This window comes from Metopolophium dirhodum, chromosome 3, assembly GCF_019925205.1.
Source record: "Metopolophium dirhodum isolate CAU chromosome 3, ASM1992520v1, whole genome shotgun sequence".
Lineage (NCBI taxonomy): Eukaryota > Metazoa > Arthropoda > Insecta > Hemiptera > Aphididae > Metopolophium > Metopolophium dirhodum.
This window is the reverse complement of record NC_083562.1, coordinates 21118016-21138843: the sequence shown is the minus strand read 5'-3', so window position 1 is coordinate 21138843 and position 20828 is coordinate 21118016. Positions and strand designations below refer to the sequence as shown.

The window sequence follows — 20828 nt, the reverse complement described above, 5'->3', positions numbered from 1 at the left end:
GGTTTATCCTAACCAAATTGTCTTTTGAAGTTGCTCCTGAAAAATGCAAATCTGTTATCTTCACTCGACGCAGATACATTAACCATCTTAACATATATTTTGATAACAATATTATACCTTTTGTACCAATTATCACTTATTTAGGTATCATCCTTGATCCCAAACTTCGTTGGTCACCTCACATTACGTCACTCACAATTTTCGCCCCACGTTGTTCTAATTTTCTTAGATCAATAACTGGTACGTGGTGGGGCTCTCATCCCTCATGCTTATTATCCATTTACTTCTCAATTATACGCTCTAAATTGGACTATGGTTGTTTTCTTTTTGGGTCAGCCTCTTTTTGTAATTGGAAAAAATTTAACAAACTTCAAATCTCCTGCCTCAGAACCATTATGTAGATTCCATTCCATGCCCTGCCATTGAAGTCGAATCTATTTGCCCGCCCTTCAATATTAGATGTCGTTGGCTCGCTGCATTTGAAATTCATATTTTTACAATATTAGATATTCACTCGATTTCTCGCATGTAGCGGTTTTGTTATTTTATTGTTATTCAAAAACGAATAACTGTAGATACATGAAAATATTTCTGAATGTTTACATTTTCATTTTCTATTCACCATAAAATTTTGAAAATATTTTGACTCTTTTTGGGATGTTTACGTACATTGTCAGTTTTCATGTAATGCAAGGCTCCTGATTTATTGTTAAAATAGCAGTTAAAAAATATTAAAAATACATAGGCACAATTTTTTTATAAGCATTTAAAATTTGAATTTTGACAAAATTTAATAATTATTTTGTAGTTAAAATGTATAAAATGTTCAATTTTTATAGCTATAGATTGAAAATTTTAAACAAGGTTCCACGTAAATAGGTTATATTATATAAATTACTTTATTCACAATAATATCATCAATTGTACTTGGTAATATCATAGGCTGACTGACCGTTTTCGCTCAGAATCGTTTTTCTTATACAATGATATTATATCATTGAATTCAAATTGAACACCACCCATTACAGTGACCCACTTGTAACCTACCGTACAGCAGAGTGACATCCACTTACCCACATTTTATGAATTTAGCTCTAGTTGATTTTTTTTATAGACTTTTGAACAATGATAACCTGGTTCCCTATGAATAATTCTTCTTTAATGATGTAATGATATGCTCACACACCATTATAATAAATAAACTAAAATCTTACAGAATAATAAATAAAAGCCAGACTGTCGTTTGTAGAAATCGGTCTCATCCAATAAAACCATTATCAACGACAATAAAAGACGACCCTATAGAAGATATGTTAACGGATTAAGAATAATCGGCGCGCACTTATAACGGTAAAATGTTGGGCGTGTGACTTTATCATATGCCGCCAGACTGGCAGAGAGAAGAAAAGGCAAAAAGTGTATCTGCCGCCAAAGAATAATCTAGTTCTAAAGCTCACGATAAACCTTTTAATAAAGCCGTCTACCACTCTGGTCAGCATATCCGTGTCGTCCCTAAAGCAGTCCATGAGCCAGTCACCTGAGTGGCCCCAACAACCTCTAATATCTCAATACCGATTTCATCGAGCGACAACTTACTGGACTTCTTATGACAAGCCATAATTAGTGCGTTCTTTATATTTTCAATTTGTGTATATTTGAAGACTTGAAGTATTACTTTGTGCCACTTAAAACTCCTACAACATTATCCATAAATAACTGCGAATCAGGTAAGGCATTTAATATAATATTTTGTATTGATTGCAGTTATTACAGTATTTGTGCTTTTTACATACAATTTTATTGTACGGCGTGTATTTGATCTAATTCTCGAATACACGATCTCGAGAGCCCTCCGAACTCGTTAATTTTACTATTTTCACATCTGATTTTAATATAACTATCGACAGGAGTTGTTTTTATATTTATCGTATTTTTACGACATTACAATGAACTAATTATTTTGAATAGTTTTTTTCTGTTTAAGAATTTGGAGATTGTAGTTTGCTTTTTTAAATATAGGTTTTTTGTTTTCTAAGATGCATTTGCCTGCGGGTGCTAACACCACCTTTCAATTTTTTTCAAAATTAATTTAACTCTTGTTGATATTTTAGTGGAGTTTTTTAAACAGTGATAACCATCTGGTGCCCTCTGTATTATTATTATTTAATGAGCTTTTTTACAAGCGACGAAGTGCGAGGGACCTACTAGTATATCATATTCATCACTTAAAAGTAGAAATATAATCGTTTTTTTATAAGTTTTAAATTTTTGAGTAATTTATATTTTGAATTATAAAATGTGTTGAACAATACAGTAAGCATATTTACACACAATATTTATTTTTAAATTAACCCAGCATGAAATATAAATGGAGTTTTAAAATGATACAGCTTAACAGGTTTTAAATTATTATTATTATTTTTAATATATATATTCATAGGTTGATAGGTACTTTGATAGGTTTAAATGTACAATACTATACAAGTGATTATAACTTATTTTAATACCTGTTTAATGCATTTTTAAAAAAAAATAAATTAACTTAACTTATTTATTTAAGTTAAGTTAAGTTCACAGTATTTGTTAACTTAATTTAAACTTAATTGATGCTAGGGGCTAAAATACTAAGTGACGAATGCGTGTCAAATATTAATAAGTGAAGACGTAAGGTAAGCGGTATTTAAAAGAAGGGGGGATTTAGGTGTTACAACCCTCACAGGTTTTTTTCGATTTAGAAATCTATCAAAGCCCAAACGTAACAGCTAAATTAATAAATGTTATAAGCCCGGATTAATGTATTAAAAATGTCTACTAACTTAAATTTTAATTTAATTGAAAAAAAAATACTTATAAGTTAACTTAACTGAGTTAAAAAACATTATTAACTTGTCCAGCCTTGGCAGTTGGCGCCACTTGGTAAATTTTCAAACGTGGTTCAAACTTCTCTCTAGACTTTACTAATATCTCTAAGAACAATTAGAAATTTTCGTAAAAATCAGTCGATTAGTTTTTGAGTACCTATTATTTAAGCTACACAACATTCATTTTTATAAATTATATAAAAGTCAGTCAGTCAGGACATGTTCGATTTTATTTATATATAGATATTCGATGAAGATATTAAATTATTTCCTTGTAATTCCATTATAATGTCTTCCCCAGTGAGATTTTCTTTATGATTTTTTTATAAACGAAGGTACCTATGTTTTTCATTCTATATAGGTACTGCAATTTAGCAATCTGTTTTAAAAGGTTTTTTTTCTGGATTACGATTTACTATTATTTTTAGGCAGTAAAAGACAATTTTCTCATTATAATTAATTGAAAATATGTACATAAATACATGTTAATTTTTATTATAGATCATTCCAAATTGACAACCATATGGGTTTTTCCATGGTCATAGAAAACAATTTTCAGTAATATAAAGGTTATCTGATAATTGAATCCGATAAAACTCTTCATGTTCTTCTTGTTAGTTGTTGCTAACTTGTATTTTATTTTGTCGAGTTTACAGATTCTAATACATTTTTGTAATAGTAGGTAATCACGTTAATAACCATAATACTAATATAGATCTACTGACATTACTGAAATGTCTTCTGGGGAAGACTTTATTGACAATGAAGAATAAATTGCTGGTCAACTCAACAAAATAAATTTGTCGTGCAAATAACGCATACAAAATCCTCTGACCATGATATTTTGTATTCTGAAAGTAAATTAATCACAATAATAAGGATTATACGAATGCATAGAACAATGTGCATTCGTACAACAATCCTTATTGTTGTGATTTGTATCAAATTTACTATTAGAATATAAGTCATGGTCATCATGGTCAGTGGATTTTCTATGCATCATTTGCTCGACAATTGTATTTCGTTGAGTTGACTCATATTCTTCATTGTCAATGAAGTCTTCACCAGCAGACATTTCAGTAATATTAGTGGACCGATTAGTGTTATAGTTATTAAAGTTCATACTATTGCAAAATGAATTAGAATCTGTATTGTTTGAAAATAGTTCTTTTAATTTTGTAATTTCATTATTAAGCTCGTCCAACATTCCATAAAATTTGATGCAATCTAATATAAAACAGAAAATAGGTAGAGCTTTAAATGTATTAGGTATTATTAGGTTTTGTATTTTATTTGTGTTTTTATAATAATTTATAGTTATAATATTTAGCTCTATAAGTAGGTAGTTGAAAATTTAATTGTAGAAACAATTTAATATTTATAATTTATAATTTGAATAATCATTGTTTTGTTTACTCTAACACCATATGTCCCTGTATAGATAGACCTATACAAAGATATATAGATATATACAACAACTAGAAAGCCGTCTGTATACTACAGTTGTGACCAATGTTGAAGTCTGCCGCCATTTATAAAGTACCTAGGCAATGTTTACATTTATTTTACATTTATTCATGAGCAATGAGCATATTATATAGTTGTTTTTTTTTTTAGGTTTTAAGTCTTCGATGAAAGGTCATTAGCCTGATGGAGCGATGTTTAGGTAAGTTAAGAAAACAGTTTTTCGCATAGATAGCATACGACTCATGTAATCATTTTTTTGTAGATAGCATACACTACAGCTGTACCTTTATAATGCTAAATATAAAATAGGTATTTCATTTTTTAATGACATTTTTAATTCATTACCTCCTTCGTGGTTTTGAATATTTTCATTTTTTTGATTTTTCTGAACATTTTTTGTTATGTTTTCAGCATGAAGACATCCTAGTTTTTCTTTGTTACATTTTCCGTGTTTATGCTTATCAATGTGTTGATCATTATAGTTATTATATTTAAATGACATTTCTTTATTATTATTTTTTTTCAAAAATGTTTGACTATATGAATTTTTCTTTTGTTTGAGATTTTGAGCTATAAGAAGAGAATCAATTAATTGTAATAATAAAATATGCCGTATCGTTTGATTTTAGAGGTGAGCGATGAGTGTGGTATTAGTTTTACAATAATGTGTTTTATTGCCTGTAGTCACGTTTTGGAGCTGTACCTACCACTTTTGGGTGGTTCCTGGTTGGAAATTGGATCTAACTGGTACTTTGGGAGGTCAAAATTAAAAATTCATAAGTATCATTTTCCAAATAACTGGTGAAAACAAACACAAGTTATGGGAAAATAGGAATATTTATGTAAAACTAGTTTTAAACAAAATTGATGTTGTTTTCAAGTTGTAATTTAAAAATAATAACCATAAAGGGACATGAAATGTCTCTAATTATCACTATTTATACTAACATTTTGGAGATATGGTAATATGGTATACCTAATTTTAAAATATTTTGGATTTTTTTATATATATTTGAAGATATTTGAAATTTTTGAATTTTTTCAGGTTTTTCGATTTATATATGTTACAACTTTTGTTTGTAAGGAAAATCTTTAAAATATGATATAATGTTCATAATATTTTTATCTTACAATTTTATAGCAATTAAATAACATTGAAAATATATAGCCAATAGTGTACCTATAATATCAATAATAATACATTTATACATCATGGGCGATGTGAATACCTAATACCTATCATGTGAATCAAGGTATGTTAATTCATATTTTGTCCTTAAGATTTACTTTTCCCATAATTTGTTTGAATTTTCCTTACAAATAGGTACTGTGTTTAACATGAGTCATTATATAATATATTATATAGTAGGTACAACCAATTTATTTTAGTAACATCTTTTAATATCTTGTTTGAATCTTGATAATATGTTATTGTTTTTGTTTCGTACTTATGTGCAGCCAAGTAAATTGTCAATGTGTTTATTTAGGTATAATAGGCTCCTATATCTATATTAGGTATTATTTATACTTACACATATCAAAGTTTGAATCACTCATTGTGTTACTATCAATTTCTTCTAGTTCTATTGTATTGTTAGAACTCAATTCAGTATGATTTGATATCAAAAATTCATCCGAAGAATATAAATTAATATTACTTGATTCAATACTTTTGCTATGACTGTTTGGTGATATTACATTATTTTTTATTGAACTTTTTATAGACTGAATTTCGTTTTTTTGTTTCATCAAATCACTGTATTCTTGTTTAAATCCTATAATCAACAATAATAACTAATATGTAGGTAAATTACTTATAATATGCAGTATAAGTCCACTATCCACACAGTCCACTGTTTCTTAAACATTTATTTAATTTGTGTATAATAATAATAAATAATTAGTTAAAAATTGTATACTTTTAAATAGTTAGTTTAGACATAAAGTTTCTCAAAAATCAAAAATTGTGTACCTTATAGTACCTACCTAAAAAGATATTTTTCAAAAGCCTGTGTTATTTTAAGGAACCTTTTACCCAAAAATAATCATTATACCTTTACTAACTTAATTTTATTTTATAAAATTCATCAAAGAATAATAATAAATAAAAAATAATAGGTAGATAGTAGGTACTTATAATTCAATTAAGTTAACTTTAATGTCTTCTGATACCAATTATTAAATTCTAAACCTATACAAATATACAATAACACAATATAGGCAAGTACATACGTTTCAAACAATTTTCGGTATCCTTTTGATCGTTCTGCACATCCTATAAATCATATAATAATTTACTGGTGTTCATAAAAATAATAATTATAACAATAATAATATATATTGTATCATTTAGTATCAATAAAGTCAATTATTAAGAACACAATATTATTCAATACCTACTATATAATATAATTATTGTTTCTCATTTGTTTTTTTAACACTTTTCTTAAGTTTGGTTTCACGTCTGTCTGTGATAAAATCTTGCGCGCTCGATTTGAGGCACTTTTTGAAGATGAAAAATTCTGAAAATTGGTATAGACCTTGGTCTTGGATGACAATACAATAATCCGTTGTCATTTTGGGACATGGACCAAAAAAAAAAAAAAGGATTGTCCCCACGACGTCGCCGTAATATCTCTCGCAGATATTGAACTTTCTCTCTTCCCCAAAAAAAACCGCAACCTCTTACGAAGCAAGTATAGGCGTGTCCTATCCATTATTATAATATCTATGGTAACAACGGTAATTATTACCAAATAACATTATACCGGTATTCTGATATAGGTACCGAAAACACCGGATACCGATATTCTTTAAACACTACAGTCAGCAGTGAAAATAAGAGCAACAGACTGTTCGTAACTTCATGTTCTTAATTATTTACTTTCAACTAAAAAGTAGAAAATAAAAAATAAAAAAAAAATTTTAAAAACACACTTTTCCATAAAAACATTTAAAAAAAAATTTTAAAAATTGCACTAAAAAGACAAAAATAATTCTCTGTACTTAAAAATAATGAAAAATTTATTGATGAAAAATTTAAAAGTGTGTGGTGCATCATACAAAACATTAAAAGCCGAGCTAAGTCTCACATACACTTCTTTGTTCAATCCTGTTTATAAGATAGTGACTGGCAGTATATGTCAAGTATAAGAGCAAAATAATGAAAAATTTACTGATGAAAAATTTAAAAGCCAAGGAAAGTCTCACATACACTTCTTTGTTCAATCATGTTTATAAGATAGTGACTGGGAATATATGTCAAGTGTATGAGCACCACACACTTTTAAATTTTTCATCAATAAATTTTTCATTATTTTTAAGTACAGAGAATTATTTTTGTCTTTTTAGTGCAATTTTTAAAATTTTTTTTTAAATGTTTTTATGGAAAAGTGTGTTTTTAAAATTTTTTTTTTTATTTTTTATTTTAAACTATATTACTTTGGAAATATGTAGATACAAACCTACACGTTATAGAAGATACCTAACTTTATTATGTTTTGGGTTTAAAATTATGAAATGTATCTATTGGCAAATTAAATAAGTTTTAAAAATTATTATAAAAATAACCTTACATATACTCTGTTCCAAAAAAGAACTCTCAATTTTCGCGCATACAACTGACGGCTGCGGCAGTGCAAAGGCCAAACTTTCCCCACCTTCTTACCAAACGATCGTCAACGTCTTCGAGAAACGTCGGCTATCAAGGTGGGGAAAGTTTGGCCTTTGCACTGCCGCAGCCGTCAGTTGTATGCGCAAAAAGTGACCGTTCTCTTTTCGAACAGAGTATAGGTATGTAAAATAATTTAATTAAGTGTATCAATGAAAACAAATAAATGCAATGCATTAAAAATTATCTTTATTTGTGGGAAATTAATATTTTTAACGCAACCCATCATGACAGCGATACTATCTAAAATAATAACCTAATATCATTGATTATAAATACTATAATAGTAGTATAATAGTATTTATAATCAATGATGATACCTATGTTATGGGCTATGGCTATACAGTATATACTAGGTGTGCAGATCACGTAATGTATTGTATATTAATATATTATAGGTAGTATAATATAGGTACCTATATTATTATGTGTAAAGGAATACTTATTTTATATTTAAATGTACAGAATGCACCATCAATTTGTTACTTAAAATTTAAATAATTATATTATACTAATACTGTTTTGTGATTTAAATATTGTATTAAATGTCAAATGTTACCAATATATTATATCCTTTGGTATTTTGAAACGATGAAATATTATCACTTAAATTTTGAGAATCATTTACTTTCTTACTGGAGTCCATTTTCAAGTGTTAAAATAATTTTTTAATTTATTTAAAATAGGTAGCTAAAAAATTTATTTTATAAGCTCTTTATAATATGTTGTATTATTTATTGTTATATTAATGAAATATTGTTGTTGAGTATAAATTATATGAGTTTTATATATTATCAGTATATCAACCAGAATATATAAAAAAAAATAGTTTTCTAAAAAATATTTTGTATTTATTTATTTTTTTTTTTTTGAAAGAATAGTGATAATTGGACAATAAATATTTTGAAAATTGCATATTTTCGGTTAGTTTTTTAATTTCATGAATTTTTTTAACACATTCAAACTAATTCTCTAATGGTGATATTATCATTTTAGTTTTTTTACATATTATATAGTGTTAGACGTTAGTAAATTAACAAAAATTCTCGTGGAGATTTTAAATATTTCAGTGCAGTAATTACATTAATTAAAGGTAAAAAAAAGGTGGACAAGTATAGGTATTGCTCTGTTTTATAGTAGCAGGTGTCTATAGGGGATCACTGTAATAGATGTGTTAAATTTGAATTCAATGATATGATATAATTTTATACCAAAAACGATTCTGAGCGAAGTCGGTATGTCAGCCTATATTACAAGGTATATAAATATAATATTTTATTATATATTACTAATTACTATAATAACTACATTAGTAAATAGTAATACAGTAAGTCAAATTATTTTTTGCAAAAAAATTTTTTTTTGAAATTGTCAAAATTAAAATTAAAAATATACAAGTAATATTTTGGGGCACTGTCCAACTTTACCATATGATAGCTACGCCACTAATATCTGCTCAAATACCTTTAAAATACATTACCTACTTTATTTAATATATTATAATTATGCACCTATTACTAAAATCAAAAATATTTCTATTAAAACAAATTAAAACATTTTACCTTTTTATATAAATATTATAATTGTAACTGTCAATTCGAAATTGCAAATGTATAAAATAAAACACTACTATTGGCATCATTGGGCTCATCGTAATTGCCTATCTTATACGTGTTAATAAGTTACTCGCTTCACACAACGATTTAGTTGATTTACCAATCTAAAAATTTTATTTTTGAAATTTAATTTGCGTGTAAATGTGTGATTGTATGTGTTTAAGCCGATAAAAGTATCAGAAATTCAATATAATATTTAGTTTTTTAAATATTAATAAATCTTTGAAGTGGTATTTTTGTTAAATTCCGCGTCATGACTCATGAGTCATGACCATTTAAATGTAAAATCAAAATTCAAATATATCTCTTAAGATTTTTAATATTTAAAAATCTAAACGTTATACTGAAGTTCTGATACATGTATCGTCTTAACTTGTAACTGAGCAAAAACGGTCAGTCAGCCTATGATATTACCATATGCGCAAATTGACTAAATTTTTTAGGGGGACTCAAGCCCCCTCACCATAGGCCATATTGCTTAGTACCACAGAATATAAAAATTAGTACCAATTACTAGATTTTGAACTGGGGGGACTTGACTGGCATTTAGGGGGACTCAGTCCCCTCAAGCCCCCCTCCTATTTGCGCCAATGGATATTACTAAGTATATTTGATGATATTATTGTGAATAAAGTAATTTATATATTTACTTATTTACGTGGAACCTTGTTTTAAATTTTCCATCCTTAGTTACAAAAGTTGAGCATTTAATAAATTTTTAACTACAAAATAATTATTACATTTTAAATTTGATAAATTTTGTCAAAATTTGAACTTTAAATGATTATAAAAAAAAATTGTGCCTATGTATTTTTAATATTTTTCAACTGCTATTGTAAAAATATATCAGGGGCCTTGCATACATTTTTCACGCTTTTCTACCCAGCAATTACAATTTTATTGATATTTATAGACAAAATTGAAAACTGATAATGTCCGTAAACAGCTCAAAAAGAGTTAAATTATTTTCAAAATTTTATCGTGTATAGAAAATGCTAATACAAACATTCAGTGAAATTTTCAAGTATCTACAGTGATACGTTTTTTTATTACAACAAAATAAGAAAATTGTTACACGAGAAATCGAGTCAATATCAAATGTTGTAAAAATAGGAATTTCAAACGCTTGTTACGTCCCAACCGACGTCGATATATACATCAACGTAGAAATAAAATACGTGATGTACTATGATGAATGTTTATTAACGTAGTACAAAAATACAATGTTATAATATATGGTGTAAAAGAGTGGTGTTACGACTCTTTAAGATAGAATTTAAACTGTGAGTGGTGTTACGACCTGACTCTGAATGTCCCTAACCGTCTGAAGAGCTCTTGTCCTGGGCTTCTATATAATATATGATTGTGTCCTTTGGAGTAGGTGGTTGTAGTAGTGGCTAAGCTCGGTCATGAGACAGAGTTCGGGTCTCGTATTTGGTATGCTGGTCGACTCGTATCCTGCGTATGGGCGTTGGCTTTCCAGGAAAGATACGTATGTGACGGCACCTTCTATAGTTTAATTGTTTTCTCTACGCTTTTGCAACGACCTCCGCATGTTATACTAACTAATTGCCTTATTAGTTATAGTGTCAAATATTATTAGAAACGTGCGGCGCGCTTTACATAGTTAATATATGACTACTTAATACGTGGGTACGTAACACGCCCATAAAAATTTAATTTGACTTTCTTGTAGACATTTTTTTTTGATAAAGTTCGATAAACTTTTGGATAATCTTCTATTATATTTTCAAATCTTAGATTGAAAAAGAAAATTTTTATGAATTCTTAACTCAAAATAATTTGCTAATTTTCGTGATTTTTTCATATTTTGTCAATATTTGAACTTTAAATGCTTATAAATAAAAACTGTGACTAAGGATTTTTAATATTTTTCAAATGTCATTGTAAAAATATAGTATGAGCCTTGTATTACATTTTCAAGCTTTTTTACCCAACAAATAAAATTTTATTGATATTTGTAGAAAAAAAAACTAAAAAAAAATGGAAACTGAAAATGTCCGTAAACAGGTCAAAATAAGTCAAAATATTTGGAAAATGTTATAGTGTATAGAAAATGCTAATATAAACATTCAGTCAAAATGTCATGTATCTATACGGTCATTTGTTTTAGAGTTACACCAAAAACCAAAATCGATTTTGTTGTAAAAATTCCCGTTTTTCCTTAATTTTTCTTTTGTTTTTCATGTCGCTTTTGAAAACTACTGGGAAATTTTTACTTTTGACCCCCAACGTACCAACTAGATTCACTTTCCTATCAGAAAAGTTACTGTTGAAGAAAATCCAAGTACTTTTACTATCCTAAAAGGTTATGACACACAAAAAAATTTAAAAATTAAAAAAAAACACATCATTGTAAAATTAATACATTCATCACTTCGCTCAGAATTTAAAATGTTTGGGTGTGATTTTGTAAATAAAGAATTGAGTTTTGCATGGAAAAATTCACAACTATTTGTGATACTTCACTCAGAACTAATGGAGAAAGAGGCCCAAACATTGGGTAGAAATCTCGAAAACTCGTCAATGTAGTTTTCAGTTAAATAATCACAAATGTTAAAATGTTTGGATCATTAGGGCAGTGTGCCATAAACTCTTCTATAAAACAATCAGAAACTTCTTCTGGGCTTAAAAAAGAAAGTCCAAATATTTTTCCTACCAGATTCCGGACTCACAGTTTTTATTTTTATACACGTCTGTTAATCTAATTTCTTGGATTTTTCTCTACCAACTTTGCGTTAAATGGAATCTGCATCTAATTACTTGTATTAATGGCCAAATCATTTTTGCCCCAGCATGAATAGATTCTTCAAAATCAACCACAATTGTTGTCAAATTTAAATTTAAATTTAATTCAGCACATTTAGTTTTCAAAAAACTAAATGTTACTTCATAAATATGTGTTGTTTTGTTAGTTAATAAAAAAAAAACGAATGGAACATAATGCCCATTCATATTTACAACGAACGTCTCTCCAGCACCACCCATTCAAAAATTTTACAATTTTTTTTTACAGGAAATTAGCATGTAATTAGCATGAATTTGCATGACTATCGCCAAAGTTTGCATGACAAAGTATACAACTCTATGACAAAAAATGATGTGCGGTGCTGGAGAGACGTATCACCAGCACCACCCAACGTGAAAAATTAAAAATAATAACAAACTCGATATACCAAAATGTAGCACGTGATTAGCACGAATTTGCACGATATACCCCGAAATTCGCACGTGTCTGGTTCGCGAACAAACCACGTTCGACTATTTCGCGCGTTTCGCCAGCACCGCCCAAAATGGAAATTTTGCGAAAATCAAAAAACTGTTTATGCCAATATTTAGCACGTCATTAGCACGAATTTGCACGATATACCCCGAAATTCGCACGTGTCTGGTTCGCGAACAAACCCCGATCGCCTATTTTGCGCGTCTCGCCAGCAGCCCCGTAAATCTAAAAATTGTTATAACGAAATTCAGTGCACTATATGCATATCGTGGCATACGAATTTTCGGGCGAATGTAAGTTCCCACACAAGAAAAAAATCACATAATTATAATACCTACACATTGATAATTAAATAATTATATGTTCAATGTCGGTTATAAAATCTAATATAAATCGCATAGGTAGGTAGTTAATGTATTTTCACAAAGAAATATTAAATTATAATTATAAAATCTAACATAGGTACTATCCAGTACTCACCTTTTTTTTACTGTGTAGGAATTTTGACATCTCATTTTTTTTGACTTAAAAATAAATATTTTAAAATAAAAAAATAATAATTAATTGAGTTTAAAAGGCAATAGAAATCTATATTTGTTTTATATAATAGTATAATATATTATACCGGGTGATTCTTTTATCATTGAACACTTATTATTTCAAAAAGTATAAATGTTTTTGAAAATATTTTTTTACATAGTTTCAAGTTGTTAATAAACCAATGTTTTTATTAAAAAATTATATTTTTAAATATTTTTTATCCTTATAATTTTTAAGGTTTTTACTTTTTTGAATGACAACATAAAGATTTCATTACATATTCCAAAGCAGAATATTTTTCTAAGTCTTGATTCATAAAAATTGAATTTAGAACGAGTATTTTATGAGTTATAAGTATAGACAAGCGGAGTAGTGGATAAACATTTTGTGGGGTAACCCCGCGTACCACTTCACTCCACCATCTAAACTTTTTTATTTATTAAATTTTCATTTTCCATTATTTTTTAGTTTTATTTCTAGAAATGTCAATAAAATTTTATTTGTTGGTTAAAAAAGCTTGAAAATGTAATAGAAGGCTCCTAGTATATTGTTTCAAAGGTAGATGAAAAATATTAAAAATATTTAGTCACAGTTTTTTTTTTATAAGCATTTAAAGTTCAAAAATCACGGAAGTTAGCAAATTATTTTGAGTTGAGAATTCGTAAAAATTTTTCTTTTTAAATCTAAGATTTTAATTTTGGTAATAATACAAAACTGTGTACAAAGTTAAATTCGAGTTGCACCAAGTTTATATTTTTAAATTAAAGGTTTTCGAAACGTAATTTCTGGTTAAGAAAATTTTGAAATAAAGTTCCCCATTTGATATTTTAATTAATTTAACTTTAGTTTTACTCAGACGCATCCACGTTGAATCAAAATCAACATATAATTTTGCTTTATTATCCCAATTTAATAAGTTTTCGGCCTCTTCTCAGGCAGCTGAAGCTGGTATTGAATCATAAAATACCTCCATTGGTATAGGCACCTATTGTATAAGTACAGGTATGAAGTATTTTATTCCCCACTCATTACACTTCTGCAGTATTATATTTAAGTATTTATTAGAACTTTACACAGAGTTTTTCAAACGTTTAATAGAAATTTCGTAAACAATCTTATTAAATTTTATTTTTTAAAATTGGTTACACTTGGAGGTTGGAATTTTTTTAAATAGATAACAATATATTGTCAAGTTATTTTAATGTAGTACCTATACAATTTGAATTCAGTTAATCAAAATGTTTTATTTGTACATTTTATGGTATACAAATGCTTTGATAATTTATTTTATTATACTGTATAAATCAGAAGCTCACACAATACAACTGTATTTTGATTGACTGCTTTTGACTTTTTGATAGTGTCATCAAATAATTCCCAATTGTTAGGCCCTCTTTTACAGTACGCTACATAGTGACCAACAGATGTGCGCAATCTACTTAGCCCTTTAGGATTATGTTATTTAGGATTATATTAATACCTACGTTTCTACTCATAAATTATACTATGTATAATTTATTATTTTACTTATTTTATTTAAAATAGTATAATGGCTTTTGGGTTTACTACAGCGCCAACACCTCTCTTCAATTTTTTTTTTTAGTACTGTAACTCTAGTTGAATAATTTGTATTGACTTGAAAATTGATAATTTGGTGCCCCATGAATAATCATTCTTTAATGAACTAAATATTTTGAATAGTTTTTTCTGTTTAAGTTTCGGGGCATTTTAGTTTGAACTTCGTAATGTGTGTTTCTACTGTCAAATTTTTTCCAAACTTTTATTTTTGTTTTCTAAAATCAATTTGCCTGCGGGCGCCAACACCTCCCTTCAATTTTTTTTTTATGATTTTAACTCTAGCCAAATTTTTTAAACATTAACAATCTGGTACCCTTTGAATAATTCTTTAATGAACTAAATATTTTGAATAGTTTTTTCTGTTTAACATTTTGGAGATTTTAGTTTGATGTTTGTAATGTGTATTCCAACAATATAATTTATATAAATTTTTTTTTGTATTCTAAAATGCATTTGCCGGCGGGCGCCAACACCTTCCTTCAATTTTTTTTTATAATTTTAACTCTAGCCGAATTTTTTAAACATTTTTAGTACTGTAATCATTCTTTAATGAACTAAATATTTTGAATAGTTTTTTCTGTTTAAGTTTCGGGACATTTTAGTTTGAACTTCGTAATAATTTCCAAATTTTATAGAATTGAGGAAAATTTGAAAAACCGGTACTGGTTCCGTTAAGGTATAAATAAATTAATCCAACTGTGATATTTAAATTAATGTTAATGATATATTTAAGGTATTAGTGTTTTAAAACAGTCAGTACTCATCACTTTAGTCACAATGTGGTAAATCCTAGTTTTTGCACTTTTCGGAACGTTATTGACTTAGTGACAAAATAGTGATAAAAGTTGAAAGTAAGCAGTACTAAGCAGTTTTAATAAGCAAAGTTAATAACTTGAATCATAATATGATGTTTCAGATCAAAATTATATTTTAATACTACATTAAAAACCGAACAGGAATTTAACAAGTAATAACTAATAACGAGTAAGTATATATAATCATTTTTGTTTTTGTATTTTCACAATTCCACATTTATTTGTTCTTATACAGCGTTAGAAATTTTTTCAGAAATTATTTTTTTAATATTTTGGGAATTTTTTTCTGATTGCCTGGTAGATATCTTTAATGTTCTATTGTCAATCAAGGATGAAAAAAATATATATAAATTTCATTAGGTAGAAAATGAGTATGGAAGTTTTTATGCCTTCGATTCTGGGTATAAATTATGGATACGTGATTTATTTAGGAGTTATATAGAAAATAAGGCTGTGCTTTTTACAATTGATGGATGTGGTCAGTCATACTTTGACTGTGGCGTTATTCCAGAAGTATACGCAACTGTAGATTTTGGAATTTCATCAAACGGTTAGTATTACAAAAAGTCAAAGTAGATTATTTGGTGTGTGAAAAAATTTAAAAATATCATCAAAACACTGAAAGACGTGCCAATTTATAAAATTGAATTAATAAATATTAAATTTATTGCAGATTTGAATTATAGTATATTTTTATATGTTTGTTTTAGCTTCCCAATGTTTTGACTTCATGAGAAAGGTTCAAAAAGGAGGTCCACTAGTGAACTCAGAGTTCTATCCCGGTTGGTTAACTCATTGGCAAGAATCAGAATCTATAGTCAACCCCATCGATGTTGTAAAACAAATGAAAGTATAATGTTGGCAATGAATGCTTCGTTTAGCTTTTATATGTTTCACGGAGGTACAAATTTTGGATTCACATCGGGAGCGAATACAAATGACACCAAAGAAAGTATTGGATACTTACCACAGTTGACCTCATACGATTATAATGCTCCATTGGATGAAGCTGTAGACCCTACAGAAAAGTATTTCAAAATTAAACAGACACTTGAAGAAGCCGTGAGTTTTAATAACAGTTAACTATCCAATATACATATACAGTTTATTAATTAATTATTTTTAAGAAATATATGCTGTGACAAACGAGATATCACCAAATTCCGCACCCAAAGGTGCCTATGGAAAATTCTATTTAAGACCTTTGGTTAGCATATTTGAAAAGGTTGCTCAACGTATTAAACCAGTGATCAGTGATGTTCCTTTACCGTTTGAGGACTTAGATATTAACACTGGTTTTGTAATGTATGAAACAACATTAACAGATGATCAAAAAAATGTTGAAAATCTAGTAAACCTAACTGTGAACACGGTTAGAGATCGAGCAATCATTTACCTGGATCAAGTAGAGTTACATTGCAGTTATAGTTTTAGAAACATGAGTGTTCAAATTTTTTTTTAGGTACAGTGGGTACTATGAATCGGTTGAAAGCTAATACTACAATAAGCTTAAACATTAACCGTACTGTTCAAAACCTAAGCATTTTAATTGAGAATCAGGGAAGGATGAATTTTGGAGACTTAATTGAAGATAGGAAGGTAATAATAGCTGACTATAAATTATTTTATTCATGGTCTGAGACTGAAATAGTATAATTTATAATAGTATACTATAGTATTATAGTATAATATAATGCTTACCAGTTATCATAGAAGTTAATATTTGATAAATTGTGTACAGACTGGCGAGTGGTTACATTACCTTTTTAGAAACAAAAGTGGTAATATTTACAATCACTAAATTAGATTGTATTATATTTATTTTAACTACCAACTGAGTATAAAATATTGTATGTAAAATAATACTAATTATATTTTCTAGGGAATTTTTGATCAAGTGATTCTCGGAAATAAAATATTAAGCCCTTGGAAAATGACTGCATATTCTTTGAATGGTACATCATGGATTTCTTCAATCAAATCAGTTGAAAACGTCAACAGTGTTAAATTACCAGCATTTTATAAAACACAGTTTACATTAACAGTTAACTATACAAAATGTTTAGACACTTATTTGGACACTTCAGGCTGGACAAAGGTGTGTTCTTACAAGTTAATACTGTTAAGTCGACTTTTATCCACATATTTACAATTTAAAAAATAATATTCGATATTTACAGGGTGTAGTGTTTTTAAGCAATGTAAACCTTGGTCGGTATTGGCCACTTGGTGGACCTCAAGTTACACTTTATGTGCCAGCTCCTTTTTTAAAACCATCACCTTATGCCAATACACTAGTGATATTAGAACTTGAAGGTACATCTCAAGATTTGTCCGTGAAATTTGTGGATAAACCTGTTCTTGATGGTCCTATAATGACATAGATAAAATGTATGTTATATAATTGATTAAGAAAAATATATTAAAATTATTAAATGTTTGATTTATTTTATTTTTATCATATAATAATTATCGTGATTTTAAACTCTGTGTGTCATTCTATAAAACCATTCATTGACAAGCAATAATTCACAGTTCATAACATCAACTAGATAGGGCCCAGCTAGGATACCTACATAATTCATATATTGTGTATAGCAATGCAATCTAGGTATCTTGCGACGGAAGTGAGTGGATGCCACAGTATGGTCTTTGCGTTAGAAGCTTCAAATTGAGTACCTAGGTATTTTGTTGTTTTTTAAATTTTTATTTACATAATTTTTTCTAGTGATTCCATCACCACATACCAGATGACGATACGTCATCCAGTAAAAAGATTGTCCGTGGCAATAAATATATAATTCAAGTTTAAAAAGTACTCTGAACTGAAACTTGAAAGTATCTATTTTATGAAAATAACCTGAACGCACTCAAATGTGCGAGTTCGTGGTATAAACTTATATTTTAATATTATATATTCCTACTGCTTAACAAACTGTCCGTCTATTGTTGGCTCATTTTATTTTTTTGTTCACCGAAATTATCAAAGAATTGTTAATCGTTCCCGACTAATGTCGATAATTATTGGCGATTATCATAAATGATACAAAATATATTAGGTATATTATGATAAATCCATTAAACTTATATAATACTCAGTACCTATATGGTCAATTGATAAATTGTGTGTTCTTTTACAGAAATCTTTGTGATCTGCAACGTATGAATAGATACGGTTAAGTTGAATTATTATTATTTGTTTATTGTCATATTTGTATATAATAATATATTTTAGTCGTTTCAATTACCCACGAATAATATTTTTAAAATAGGTATAGCACGAACTACAATCGTTCTTCTTTGTTTAAATATCTGATTTCGTCCAATTTGATTATAAAAATATAAAATAACTAGGTATAAGAAAAACTGTGTTTTTTCTAAAAAAATTTTTTAGATTTTTTGGTTACAGAATAATCTATTTACGTGGAACTTTGTTTTCAAATTTCAAACCTTAGCTACAAAAGTTGAAATATCATTTTTCAATTTTAAAGTTCATAAATTGTGCCTATTTATTTTAAAAAATTTCACCTGTTATTGTAACAATATATCAGGAGCCTTTTATTAAATGTTCATGCTTTTTGACCCCACTACTAAAACTTTATTGACATTTATAGAAAATAAAACTAAAAAAAATGGAAACTGAAAATGCCCGCAAACAGCCAAAACAAGTCAAAATATTTTGGTGGTGTATAGAAAATGCTATTATAAACAATCAGGGGAAATTGCATGTACCTTAGCTATCTACGATCATTTGACTTAAAGTTACACCAAAAACTAAAATTGATTTTGTTAAAACGTGATATTATTGGTATAGGTTAAATTTCTATTTTATAATAGATCAATAGCCAATAGATTACCTATAAATCACATTTTTTTATTTAAATCCCGGTAGTCATTTGGCATGCAAACTATAACTGAAATAGATAACCAGAATAGGTACATTGCTGATCACAAAGTACTTTCTGTAAAAGTACATACGATTTAATATTTATCAATAGACTGTATAGATACTTAGTATAATATAAAGTTCTATGGATTTATCATAGTAAATAATATATTTTATAATATCTATGGCAATCGTCAATTGTCGACATTCGTCGGCGACGATAAACAATTTTAATAATTTCAGTGAACAAATAAGTAATAAGCCATCGATATAGACCGAGTCCGACAGTTATGAGCCGTATACATTATAATGTAAGTTCTAACACAAACTCACACATTTCGTTATGATCAGGTATTCAGGTTATTTTCATAAAATATTTTGATACTATCAAGTTTCAGTTCAGAACGAGATGAAGATGGATAAAGATAGTTTCTTCGGCGACGGCGGCACTCTAGCTAGGTTTCACCGGAAGAGTCGATGGTTACGCGTAAGTTTGTTTTCATATTATTACTATTTTACATTTACTTTTTAGGCTTAAATTAAATATTTATTGCCACGGACAATCTGTTAACTGGGTTACGTAGAAGCATTTATAAGTTTAATCCCAAAAGCGCAATGTATAAAATACGCGAGAACGTCTTCGTTATAGGTTAGTTAAGTTTAATACGCAACTTTTTGCATGTTATACTATACGCCGGGTATCACTTTAGGTTTGCGCGATATATTTAAAACAATATAATATAATTAATCTTTATATTTTATATTTTTATATACATAAATACATTATACACCCCATATATTTTATTAGCATACTTACAGCTTTTTTAGTGTAGTTTATACCCTATAGATGGCTATAGATATAGGTATTAAATGTCTTGCAATTATATATTTTACTATAATTATTAATTTCATTATAATATAATATAACAATACACAAATAATTTTTTCGAAAAATATATGTAACATGTATAGCTCATACAATTATGAATTTATAGTTAATAGAAATGCGGATGTTTTACTTCATAGATATTTTTTTATTGAAATCGTGTAAATAATTTGATTAAACAATCAGGTAGGTAACCTAACCTACTCATCACTAGTATACATTTTTTATATTACGTATAAAATCACCAACACAAGGTGCAGACTGC

The 20828-nt window shown here is 27.9% G+C and overlaps 2 protein-coding genes across 2 annotated transcripts; one reads left to right on the top strand and one right to left on the bottom strand.

The window, feature by feature from the left end:
* Positions 1–3723: 3723 nt before the first annotated feature.
* Positions 3724–12419, bottom strand: LOC132940593 (putative uncharacterized protein DDB_G0284695). The gene is made up of 3 exons (XM_061008320.1): positions 12368–12419; positions 5861–6103; positions 3724–4088 (listed from the first exon to the last, which is right to left on the bottom strand). Exons 1-3 carry the CDS (start codon positions 12417–12419, stop codon positions 3724–3726), a joined length of 660 nt encoding a protein of 219 aa, XP_060864303.1.
* Positions 12420–12671: 252 nt separating this feature from the next.
* Positions 12672–18204, top strand: LOC132940592 (beta-galactosidase-like). Its single transcript, XM_061008319.1, is given in 8 exon segments — positions 12672–12776; positions 16152–16341; positions 16502–16641; positions 16644–16869; positions 16919–17212; positions 17254–17390; positions 17674–17889; positions 17972–18204. Coding segments are annotated over 8 exon segments (1512 nt in total). The 3' UTR covers positions 18176–18204.
* The last annotated feature ends 2624 nt before the right edge of the window (positions 18205–20828 follow it).